The 13,371-nt window shown below is 37.9% G+C and overlaps 1 protein-coding gene across 10 annotated transcripts in view; it reads left to right on the top strand.

Annotated features, from left to right (window-relative positions):
* The window catches only part of MAST4 (microtubule associated serine/threonine kinase family member 4), an 816,735-nt gene that overhangs the window by 727,922 nt on the left and 75,442 nt on the right, over positions 1–13,371 (top strand). For all 10 annotated transcript variants that reach the window (XM_072606465.1, XM_072606462.1, XM_072606463.1 and 7 more), the window contains 4 exons: positions 3,773–3,851; positions 7,251–7,405; positions 11,366–11,441; positions 13,159–13,368. In XM_072606465.1, coding sequence (XP_072462566.1) covers positions 3,773–3,851; positions 7,251–7,405; positions 11,366–11,441; positions 13,159–13,368 — 520 coding nt within the window. The remainder of the gene's footprint in view (positions 1–3,772; positions 3,852–7,250; positions 7,406–11,365; positions 11,442–13,158; positions 13,369–13,371) is intronic.

Genomic DNA, 13,371 nt, shown 5'->3' with positions numbered 1-13,371 from the left:
GATTATCACAGGAGAGCTCCAGTTCATTTCTGTGTAAATTTCCAGATGGAGCTCCCTATGCACTCCTTCAAAAAATATTAATTTGATTTGGGACATGAGTGATCATATATTTAACTCTAAATTTGTGTTGATCTATACTTGTTTAATGTCATGGGATCTTTCTCTGGTTCTGAGAGTTGGTTTTCATGCAGGGAATGTAAAAATTCTACATGTGGACCCTCATTCCATTTATTGTATATTCCTGAACTGAAGGGGTAAAATAATTATGTTCTGAGCACATCTTATTTTGACAGTTGAAAAAAAAATGTTGACATAAAAATTGACATGAGTGAAATAACTAAATCTGAAGGTCCTTTTGGTTTCAGATAAAGGAGAAAAAGTTCAGTTCTAATGTTTCTGGACCTCATATCAGTCATACACTGCGTGCCAGAAGATGTTATCGATGTATTACCGTATTATAAATTCACACTGACTGATTTGAAAATTAGAAAGTCACATCATGATATATGACTGCTTTCAGAACTAGCTGTTGGTATAAAAGTATTGAATCCATTTTGTTCATGATAAATTTTTAAAATGAAATTTGCAGTAAAAGAATTGACACAGGAAATATAACTTAGTAGACCGAGTCTGATATCTCAGAATCACGTTTCCTTCAGTTCTAATTGTAACTCTGACGGGGCTGTATGACCTGACTGGTGTTACTTAACCTTTCTATGCCTTAGATCCCTCATTTGCAAAATGGAGGTAGTAACTCTGTCTTCATTTTCAAAGAAGTTGTGGAGGTTAACGAACAACTGTAAATTGCTTTGGTTTCATTGGAAACACACAGCATCATCTAAATGCTAGCTAATAGGAAGCTCTTTCCCTACAACCCAAGATTTTATATATGCCAAGTTAAATCTCAGAGTACATTTTCATAAGCAAGTTGTAAAGTCTTGAAAAGAGTTTATAGCGGAACTACAGATACAGCCGGTCATGGCATTATTCACCAGTCGTAACAACCCTTCCTCAATTGTAGTTTGAGAGGCTGCTTTTATAGGGAAGTAGGGAATTAGAATGTCCTAAAGTGGAGGGGCATTTTTTTAATCCTGTGCATCCAAGGAAATATTGAAATTAAACAAATTCTTTTTCTTCTTCAGAAGCCAGGCTAATATTCAGAGGTTTTTCCTTTCTTTGTAGTAGAAAGAAAATTAATGTTTTTTCATCAGTATTGAAATGCTGCTACTGGCTATTTTAATCATTATATTTGCATCTCTCATTTACAACAATTTTTTTCCTTTTTTTTTTCATTTAATATACTAAAACACTTACCTGCAAGGATAAAGCTCTTATAGAAAAAGCCTCGTGAGTCAAATTTTCTTCCTAGAATTTTATTGATAGCACCTAGACAGAGGCCATATTGAGTCAAGCTAGTAGGTACCAAATGACTTTTCTGTGTAATTATTTTTTCAAAGGTTCTGTTTCTCCTAAGCATAGAAAGCCCCTTACGAGATGTGGTTGTCATAGTATAAAAATGCAGTGATCTTTTTTTAACCATCTTCAACTAAAGAGACCCCCAGACTGAGATAACCAGAAATGGTACAAGTTATTCTTGGTTCACTACTGCACCATGTGCAAGGCATTCCCTCATTTTAACATGTTTGCATTTGTATCTTTTGGGTAGTAAGCAAATGGAATTTATGCATCAAAATTAATAAGAACACATGTCTTAGAATTGTTCATTCACATGAAAGATGCTCATTGGTACCTGAGGGAAAAGAGAGATAATGAATCTCACACACACACACAGACACACACACACACACACACACACACACGCACACACACAATCATGGTGAGGGAAATGATGTTCCTCATTTTTTTTCCAGTGACAAGTTAATGATAATTGATATTGCATGGACAGAATAATTCTTCTTAATATTTTTGATAAAATAAAAATATATAGGTGTTTTAGATATAAAGTGCAGGCATAGAGGTTTTTTTTTTAAAAGAAATCTTTAATGACTAGTCAAAGAAAATAATTTCCCCAGAAATTATGTCTTCTCTCTTTTTTGTTTTCATATCTCCTTTGAATATATAAATTTGATAATTTTGTATTTAGTATCTGACTGCAAGTTCAATGATTTTAAAAATATTTTGGGGTAAGCTAATAATAACTGATTTTACTCCCATTTTCCCAGTGTATTTACAAATGTTGTTTTGCTTCTGTTCTTTAAACATTCTTGATTCAATTGTCCTCCAGTCATGGTCACAGAAATGACAGGTAAATTTTATTTAAAACATGTAGTCTGTGATGTATATCCATTTGAATTTTTCCATCTTGTCTCTGTGGGCCATCCAAGTCAGCACCAGTCATGCTGGCCTAGCATAGCTCGAGCTTCATTTTAGGCTAGAATGTTCATTTTTCACACTAATCGTTAGCTATGGCATTTTTCAAATCGAAGTCCAATCCTATTGAAATTATTGACTATGTGTGTAAGTGCAGACTCTAAATTTTCTTTGTGTTTGCCTTTCCTTTTTGTAGTGGATTGATGCAATCATGACTGCAAATAAATTCCGTTTTGAATAGTGATTCCAGTAGCCCTCTGTGAAATATACTTCCTCCCTTCTTATTTGTATCTTAGCCTATTGTCCTCAGTGAACTCTAAAGTGTGTCCACATATGTCTGTGTATATGTGTGCTTTCATTTTGTTAACTAATTGATTACACAAGTGCGTCTTGATTTACCAATAGAGACATGAAAGCTTTTGCTTTCAAAGGTTTTACGTTATATTTTTCTTAGTGTCTCCCATCCCTTTTCTCAAACAAGATTAGTGACCTTTTGTTATGTCCCCTTACCTCGGTTCCTTGGAATGACCTTCACTCTGTAACTTGGCAGCCTCTCATCCTGCACTTAGCATATGAAAATAAAATCCAACTTCTATAAGACTAAGAAATTTTTCCATAAAGTTTTGGCACTCTTTTATTTGGCACAATATAAAAAACCTCTCCTACCTGCCTAGTACCCATTTACTGTGATTGGCAGAGTATCTTCTGTTTTCAGCTGTCCATTAAGATAGCTGTGTGCCCATAAACTTTTAAAAAGGATACAACCATTATGTGTTGTGTGATTGGGTCATGTCATTGATGCCAGAACTCCAAGGAGGACAGATTTTAAGGCCAGTTATTTTCTTAGTGCTGAAACAATTAACCACAAAGACTTAAACCACTGGGAAAACTCTCTATTCTTTTACAGTTATGTTTAATTTAAAAACAAAACATTAAAAATATTTTTAAAAAATAGCCTACTCTTAAATTAGTGAATGTAAAGCTTTTTATGCATGTGAATTCCACACAGACTGATGTCAGTTACCAGTGATGTAACAGATCCAGTGTCAATTCCTCCTTTTAAAAAGCATGATTCCAGATTACCTGTTACCTGGCAGGGTGTTTTTCCCCCTCTCTTTACTTCTCATTAATTTGAATCTGCTGAGCCTAACAGTTATAATTATCCCTGGTATTCATTTTGTCAAAGTATATTAGTGAGAGATCAATATTATGGATCAGCCCATTCAGTTTCTACTTGTTTCAGCCTATCAATTCTGTTTAAATAAAAGTCAACCTGGTGCATAATGTTTGTTTAGCCCAACCACTGGTGAGAGTTTGCCCATTCTCACACTCTGTTGTGTAGTGTTGTGTCATTCACCTGTCTACAATACTTGAGGTGCCCTGCAGCTTCTGTATGATAACACTCTAGCGTGTGCTTGCACTAAATTCAGTGTCTCAATAGGACTGATGGACGTCGTTGGTCTTTGGCCTCTCTCCCTTCTTCCGGCTATGGAACAAATACACCCAGTTCCACAGTATCTGTAAGTGTCTGATATTTTTTTTCTTTCTCCTTGCTGTAGTGTTTGTCCTTCATTTTCGAAGAGACCATAGCATCAGGGAAATGACACGACTTACAGTGTCATGCAGGGTTTTTTTTTTTTTTTTCTGAAAGTGTTTCCAGCAGAAAGGATAAACTCATTTACGTGTGCCTGCCACTCTGGGTAGATTTTGCGTCAGATGAGAGCCATGGCAAGTAAAACATATACCTTTTTATTGCAAGCTTTTCCTTTGTGGTATCTAAGAATAAACCTCAGTAAGAGGCAGCTTGACTTTATAAGGTAATATCCCCTTTAACTTTAGCCTAGGTGCCATAAAGATTTGAGGCAAGAGCTTCAAATGTGGCAGACTTTTAGCCATCTTCTACTTCAGTTCTGTGCCACTGTTATTAATGTCTTGTTTAACTAGATGATTTCCTGGAAATTACCTGGATCTTGTCAAGAAATTCTCTGCTCACTTTTTATGTCTCCCTAAAGATGACATAAAGTTTACCGCCCCCCTCCTCAAATGACAAGAATTGAACCTTGGGACCTACACATTTTATTTTGCAAGGTTCATCTGTGTTCTGCAGTGCTTAGGAACTATGATATGAGGTTTTTCCTCTAAGGAGGAAGCCAAGAAGAACCCCAAAACAGAATAAAATGAACGCATAAAAAGATCATGGTGGGAATAATGAAGGTCCATTGCACAGTGTTCTAGAGTCATGCTCCATCAAAGTCATATCACAGCGGAAAAGCCAGACACATATTGAAAACAATTTAATAGGGCAAGTGAATTCTCTCTGCATTTTTCTCATAAAGATGTGGAATATTTGTCATTAGGAATAAAAACGAGACTATCCAGGCACATTGGGAAGTGGTAGGCACGCAATAAGGTTCAATAAGTGATTGATTTTTGGCAGTTTGAAGAGTTATGCACTGTGTTAGAGGGTGAGGAGGTGACCTTGAGGCCACTTCCAAGGCTGTTTATTGTGACCCCCTTTTCCTTTCCTTGGCACCATGTTGTTCGTGTTTGCTGATCATGCAGTAGTCTGTATAGTCCCCTACTGGTCACAGCAGCCAAGCAGTTGGTATAGCACAGGCATTGTGCTTATACACTACTGACACTGTACAGTGTATGTGCTTTTTGGAATACATTTCAGCCTCCTTCCGTCCTTGTTCGCCATGTTTCCTGTCTCAGGATCATGTGTTGGTGTCAAGAAGGGATGGGGGATGCACCTTATTTTTCCATCTGTAACTGATATGACTTGGCATTGGCATCTAATTTATCATCTATCTCTTTTGAGAACTATCTCGACAATTTCATTTGGTTTCCATCAGAAACTGAATGTCCTGTATATGAGCAAAGCATGCTTTAAAAAAACCTGAGTGAAACAAGCTTCCAGCTAATAATAAACATTCACAAAATTTTAGTGGGGCCATTGTTGTTGGAAACTCATAGAAGTTGAAGACATCCCCCCAAAACCTGCCATTTTATTCAAGATACCAAATAATTTCCAGATATTTGGCCCATTATAATTTCAGCCAATATCTTCTTGTCTTGTCGATAGGTGAGAGAAGGGGTGGAGGGAAGAAGAGGATTTGAAACTGGAAAAAAAATTAAAAATATATCCTAAAAACAATCATGAAAGCAGTAAAAGCCAGATAATAAAATAGTCTTGGTATGAAGCAATTTCCACTGTGAGAAGAGTGGAGGAAAATAGTCTATCTTTCCCTTTCCCATCTGAGGTTCAAAAATATTCTTGAAATGAACCAGATAGAGAAATTGCCTGGAATTCTGGAACTTTGGAGTTGTGAGGGAGCTCTGGAGAGCACCATCTAGTCCACTCCCCTCATTTTCTAGAAGAAGAAACTAGGACAGAAAAGTGAAGAGTCCATAGAGTCATAGAGAGAGTGAGAAGCTAATTCTAGAATCCTTGTCTCCTGCCTCCTGGTCCAGGGAGGCTTTCACCTTGCACTGGTTTGCTATGAACACCAAACGTCTTACGATTTTACAGACAGATAGGACTGCAACAGTACCCTTCCCAAGCTATCTTCAGCTTCTAAAGAAAGCATCTCTATGGGCATTGCTAGTGAAAATCTGAGGTTTGATTACACTAATGGTTTCTGACTGTCTGAAAGAAGTTTTTTTCTTTTTTAATATGAATTTTATTAAAGCAATTGATCCTAGAATTCCTGTGCGTTGTAGTGTGTGTGTGTGTGTGTGTGTGTGTTGTGCTTCCGAACCATGTATCAACCTTTAAAATTACTTCTTGCTTAAAGATCAAGGAAGCAACTTAATGTATGGTCTGTAACTGCTATTGCTTCACCAAAGCATCTCCATTTACCCTGGCTAGAAGGAATTAACAGATACTAGAAATGCAATGTTTTCTATTTCCACTGTCTTAGGTCTTTGCGTTTCTTTAGAGATTTGGAAAATGGTTAGTGTTACATCTTCTGCCTCTGTGATATAATTATTTAATCAAAAACAGTATGGAGAGTGAGACTCAGTCCACATCCTCATGGATCCTGCAGTAGTTTAATGACTAAAACATGACTAGAGATGACTTTAATAGTGTTAATTGTATTAGATGTATTCAAGGGATACAGAAACCCACTGTGAAGATGGGGAGCGAGGAGGCATAGCCATGGTACAAGTTATCATCCCATAGATCAAGTGAGGAAGTTTTCACAGAGGGGTGGGAGGGTATCATTTGGGTTGGGATTTAAAGGAGTGAGAATTTAGTGGAATGGAAACATAATGACTTCATTGTTGGAATACATACCTAAGCTAACTTCCCAAGGAGGCTGCTTGATTAAGGATAGCACTTTCCTGAATACATAAATTGATATATGACTTGGGGAAGGACAGGTGTCTCCTCCAACAATTTATGTCTCAATGCTTTCTTAAAACTCTGTCCTGTTATATTCCTAATCTATGACATTCATTTATATGTTAATTATCTAGTAACTCAAGTCATTTTTCAAAGGTAAGAGCTCAAGTAGAAGGAAAACTTTGGAAAGAGAGGTGGAATATATTAAGCAGCTGGTTTGTTGCATTTTTTTGTTTGTTTGTTTGTTTTTTTTTTTTGTCATTTGCTTAGGAATGGTATGGAATAAATGCTATCTCTTTAGAGTTTTTCATTTGCTGGCAGAGGTAACATATCTCATACCCTCTTCCAAAAGACTGTTTTGCAGACTAGCAAAATGAAGAATCTTGTAAAGCATTTTGACCTTTTAGAGAACTGCTACAAAAATCCATGGAATGATCCCTGCAGTCATAACTACACATACAGTGTGAGAGAGGCCTCTCTGATATGGTCAGGGGAGGGTAGGTCATCTTGTGCTGGTCTAAGGGATTCTGTCTGGATACAGAGAGATGACTTAACTTTGCTGGTCTTGCAGTCATCCTGTTCGTCCCAGGAGAAGTTGCATCAGTTACCATACCAACCAACACCTGATGAATTACACTTTTTGTCAAAACATTTCTGCACTGAAAGCATCGCCACTGAGAACAGATGCAGAAACACTCCAATGCGCCCCCGTTCTCGAAGTCTCAGGTAACTTTTAGCCATTTTTTACTGGAAACTTATTCTCTTGGATTGGCTGATTTCTCCCAGCCAATTTTCTCTTTTAAAGTGTGGTCTGAAGGTTTCCGAAGCCGTTTCAGGGATCTGTGAGGTCAAAACTATTTTTAATGTGTTTTAATTTCTAATTTGGTAAATAGCAATAGATACAACTCACATAAACAAAAATTCTTTGAGGTGTGGGGGAATTCTCAATTTTTAAGAGTGTAAAGGGATCTTGAGACGAAAAAAGTTTGAGAATCTCTGTTCTAACAGCTACGTTTTAAAAGTTCTCTTTTTTCCTAATTCCATTTTGCAACATGAGTTGATTCCTTAATTATTATGAATGTAATATTTATTCACCTAAAACAATCCTGTTAGTTATCATTGGAAGACATCTTTTAGTTGTTAGCATTTTATTACCATTAATCACGTAAGACTCAAGACCTTCTCATAGCACCTTTAGTCATTGGAATTTTCAGGACAAGATAAATACAAAGAACTGAATTATGTTTTCAAGAGCAGTTAACAGTCTCATTCTTCTTGCTTTTCAAGACTTCCATGAAAGCTAAGATTAGCTAGGCAAGATGTTTTATGTCTATAATCCTGACTACCAAGGAGATTGAGGCTGAGCTCCAGACTAATGTGCTGCAGTGTGCTAAAGTTGACTGGGTATCTGCATTAAATTCAGCAATAGGTTGCCTTAGGAGAAACAAACCAGCCTAGATCAGAAATGGAATAAATCAGAGTCCTCTTGCCAATCAAAGTAAAGTGAGGCCCTGTACTTTAGCCCAAGTGAGATAGGGAGATCAAGTCTTTTACAAAAGATAGGGAGGAAAGAAGGAAGAAAAGGAAGGAGGGAAGGAAAGGAGGAAAAGAAGGAAGAATGAGTGAAGGGAGAGAGAAAGAGGGAGAAAAAAGGAAGGAGGAAGGATAGGAAAGAGGAAGGAAGGAAAGAAGGCAAGGTCAGCAGCAGTGGAAGTATGCTCTTAGTCAGACACTTTGGAACTCACTGACATAGGTACTGCCTGCACGCACCCCTTCTCATCCTATGTAACTTGTCAGTGTTCCCCTACCGAAGAACTGTAGGGGTCTTCTTGATCTCTTGACTTTACCTAGACAGCCATGGAGCACTGTGGTTGTCCTTCAGCTACCTCTGACTCTCACCACAAAGTAACCCATAGCCTCTCCAAGTGAACCATCCCTCTGATTATGTCCTTTACTTCCATAACAAGTTTAAATCAGTAAAGATCACATTTAGTCAGTGCTGGGCCTTTGAACCTGTGATTTTGTCCGTGTGGGTCACTCGCTCCATCAACGCATACTTTCAGCTCTGTTATCTTAGTACTTCACTGACTTGCCCACAAACATGTGACTGAAGGCAAAACTTGAACTCACTTCTTTCTGAATCTGAAAACACAAATTTGTATCTGTTATACCAGGCAGCCTCTCATAGGTAGAACTTTAGGTTTTCTTATTTTGAGCATCACTTCCTTCTCCCTCTAAGATTCCCTTCCCATGTCCAAGTGTCAGCTGATTTTTTTTCCCAAAATTGAATTCCTGTATTTTCTATGGGAACCAAGTGGAATAAATAAACAAATGAATGGATGGATAAGTGAATGAGTAAATGAATGGATAAATAAAACACTGAAATGTTGTTTCAGCTGAAATATGATCTTGTGGCTTTGACCCTGGCTCTGGCTAATCCTAAGATTTCAGGAACCAGAGCCACTTGAATTTAGATTCAACACCACTTCTTGGCTTCAGAATTCTTTTTTCTTTTTAAAAATTTTGTCCCTAATTTAATAAACAGAATCTCATAGTTAGATTAACAGTGCTACAGCATTTATTATTCATATAATATTTAAGCATATATCCAAAAGTAATACCTGAGATCTCAAGGAAAACTAATTTAATAGTCGCTAGCATTGTAAGGATTGCAAAGTGCTTCATGAACATGATCTCATGATATCCTTGTAACAACCCTGGGAGGCAGGTGTGATTATTAGCCTAATTTTACTGAAGAGGAAGCTGAGGCAGACAGTCGTTATGTGACTTTGTCCAGGGTCACACTGCTAGTTAAGTGTTTTGAGGTCAGGTCTTCCTGATTCCAGACCCAGTACTCTCCGTAATGCCACCTAGATATCAATGCTGCATGAGAGAAGTGTATATTCTATGTTTTATTTAACAAAATCCTCCTAGACATTTACTCAAGGAAATACGTAACGCTCACATCAATTAAATAGAAAATTTGTGTGCCTTTTTAAAAAAATCAAAACCCATAGCAGGCAGGAAGAAATTGGTAAACGTATTACAGGAATTAAAAAACACTTGAGTCCCAGAATTTCAGAACTGAAAGAGACTTCAGTGGCCACGTAGTCCAATCCATACCTGAAAAAAAAGTCTCTTCTCCAGCATCACCAACCAGCTTCTGCTTGAAGACCTCCACTAAGGTCAAACCTATGGTGTCCAACGTAGCTCATTCTACTTTTGGACATTTCTAATTGTTAGGAAATTCTTCCTGACTTCAAGACTAAGTCTGCCTCTGAACTGCTTCCCCCTGTTGTTCTTAGCCTTGTCCCAGGAGACAGAGGACAAATCCAATCTCTCTTCCACATGGTAGTCCTTCAGATACTTGAAGACAACTAGCATCTCACCCCTCCCCTACTCCCAATGGACCCCTTCTCACAATCACTTTCTTAAAGGTATAAAATAAAATACACAGAACTAGAGGGAAACTACTTGTATTGGAATAGTTACCGATACAAACAAAGTGTTTTCTTCTCCAGGTTCAAACATCCCCAGGTCCTTCAACTGGTCTTTATCTAGCATGAAGTCATAGTTTTCCTCTATCCTGATTAGATCATCTCTTCTGGACTTTCTCCAGATTATGTGTCCCTCCCAAACTGTGATGGCCAGAAGTGAATATAAGACTGCTGGTGTTTGGGCAAAGTACCCCTGGATTCTCTCCTCTGTGTTCCTATAATCTATACCTTTCTCAATAAGATCTCCTTCACTTTTTTTCTTTATGCATTCATCTTCCATACTTGGTGCATAGTAGATTTGCCACAATGTGGTGCCTCGCTCAGCATCCCATGCAAATATATAGTCCATACATTCATTAAACGGTGCATACATGGGCCACCTAGGCTGTGAAAGAATTTTAAACCATTTCAGTGTTATGAGACAGAACTGCTGGTTCCTGGTACAAGCATGAAATAACAGCTACTTACAGCAAGAGTTCCAAGTCTTGGATCTGTAAATTGTTTTTAATGTATTTATGACTTTTCCAATACAATTGGCTTCCCCTCTAGCTCTGTGTATTTTATTTTACACCTTTAAAAAAGCGATTCTGAGAAGGGGTCCATGGACTTCACCAGAATGCCAAAATGGCATAAAAAAAGGCTAAGAACCCCTGATTTGAAGGGCCCATGATATTATACCTTCTTTTAATATAATGGCTAATTAGATTTAATAAAAGAATTTTTCAAAAATTATTTTTAATTTATGAAATAAAGCAAGCATTTTTATTTTTAAAATTCTATTTTTAATTTATGGAACAAAAAGAAGAACTTTATGCTAAGGTGTATTTTGTTTTAGACACCATTTTAATTGCTTCTCCTAAGTTTCTTTCACCAATATTATGACAAACAATAAAGCCCAGTTTAATCAGAGAAAACTGCTGCTCTCTGCATTGTGTTCTAATGTAAAGTTCTTTTGTGGAATCCCATCTTTTCTGTCTCTCATGTACTATTCAGTATTTTCATGTACTATTTAATGTGTGTATGTATACACACATACACACAAATGGCTACGTCTGTAGTTCATTATGTAATCTGCTTTTGTAATGAAGGCTGCATAGGCTTTGCATGCAAACAGATTGTTTATAAATATGAAACCTCCTTTCATTCCATGCTGTGACAAGTTTAAAAGGATAATGTGCTTCACTTGCAGCCCTGGACGTTCTCCTGCCTGCTGTGACCATGAAATAATTATGATGAACCATGTCTACAAAGAAAGGTTCCCAAAGGTAATGAGTTGTGTTTAAGATGCACAGCATCTCTACTAGCAGGCAGTGTAGGTTTTAAGTGTGTGTATGGCTTTGTTATTGGAAGTAATGATCCAATCCAGTAATGAGTTTCATAAAGCAGACACCAAACTCTTATTAGAAAGATAAAATCACTATAATTTTTTTTTAACTGCTGATAACTGACCCTTCTTTCTTTAGGTCTTACTGACTTGGTTCTAAAATTAATTTTTGCTTATTATATACAGTCTAGGAGGTGATTGTTCAGTAGTTTTTATTTAAAATCAAAACTCTCTTCTGGTTCCTTCATGCTATTTGTGTTCTAGGAATAGCTTGGTACGCCATGAGAAGCCCTCTCTTTTCTTCTCCCTTTCACCCATAATCTCTTAGGTTATCTATAGACATAGGCAGAATGAGTTTTGGATTGTTTTCCATTATTTTCTCCCCATCCCTCTCCCCAACCCCATCTCCTCTCACAGCCTTCCCACAATTCCCCTCATTACTGGTAACAATTGACTTAGACCAGCTCTTAGAAGGAGAGTTAGATCATCATGAAGAGGAGTAAAAGGCCAGGACCCTGGCCAGGAGAGCTATGACATATTCCTCTCGTATCCTTATCCTCATTTCCCAAACAGTTTGGATTTTTGAGGAAGAGGGGTAACCCTTGGACAATTCTCCTTTTTCCTCCTGCTTCAGCCCTCCCACCCTGGTAACCCCAAGGAAGGGAAGAAGAGGAAACCTTTGGTTTCATAAATCAGGCACAGGGTGCTTATTACTTTTAATGAGTCCAACATTGATGCCATTGATTAAAGCAGTTTGAGCTATCTATCACATGTCAGTTGTGCAGTAGGAAAGTAGACACTGAGTCTTTGTAGAGACTGTTTGCTTTATTAGGGAGAGGCATGAGTGTTGGGGGGCAGTAAATACCAGAGAAAGGGAATACAGTGGCATATGATGGGGGATATCTCAGGCCAGGCGGCAAGACTAGGCAGGAGGTGATTAGAAGGAATTGAATGAAGTTGGAAAATGAAATCGTAGATAATTGACTAAGAGAATCTTCTTGTGCTTTTATGTATGAAATAGATTTCAGGAAAGAGGGATACGAAGGTAACAAGGGGATGGTGTACCATGGTGGATAGAGAGTTGACCCATAGGTGGGAGTTCGAGTCCCATCTCTGACCCACGTGCAAGTCACTTAACCAATCAATGCTCTGGGCAACTCTTTATAAGTTACAGAGAAGGAGCCCGAGCCTGCCACTCACCTGGGAGTTCTCCATTGTGCTGAAATCATCAGTCCTGTCCCTATCCCTATAACTGTCTCTTAAAAACAGGGCTTCTTAAACTTTTTCTGCTCTAAACCCCTTCAGTGCTTCTTAATACAGTAGCAACAAAGACCGTTGGGCATATTTGACAGACCATCTGGAGTAGAACCAGTGAAGAAATGAAAGCATCCCACTGTTTGCATGTTATCCGAACTGTAGAGAGAAAGTTCCATAGGCCACCATTCATTTGCCAAGCTGCAGCCAGGGAATACGAATGGTTAGCATTCCATGTTATTGAGCATTACTGAAACAGCAGTATTTCTTATATTACTATCCATATTTGTTCTTAAAAATAACCAGAGGCTTCAGAAAGGGCTAGTTTATTGTGGTAACATAACTGGGAATATAGCATGTGCATGTTATATCATACCTGTTTTTATTTTTCCTTCATTAAATAGGCTACAGCTCAGATGGAAGAACGTCTGCAGGAAATTATCACCAACTACTCTCCTGACAACGTCCTCCCCCTGGCAGATGGAGTGCTTAGCTTCACCCACCATCAGATCATTGAACTGGCTCGAGATTGCTTGGATAAATCCCATCAGGGCCTCATCACCTCACGATACTTCCTCGAATTGCAGCACAAATTAGATAAGTTGCTACAGGAGGTA

This window comes from Notamacropus eugenii, chromosome 4, assembly GCF_028372415.1.
Source record: "Notamacropus eugenii isolate mMacEug1 chromosome 4, mMacEug1.pri_v2, whole genome shotgun sequence".
Lineage (NCBI taxonomy): Eukaryota > Metazoa > Chordata > Mammalia > Diprotodontia > Macropodidae > Notamacropus > Notamacropus eugenii.
Note: the sequence above shows the minus strand (reverse complement) of the source record. Positions and strands in the feature narration are given on the sequence as shown.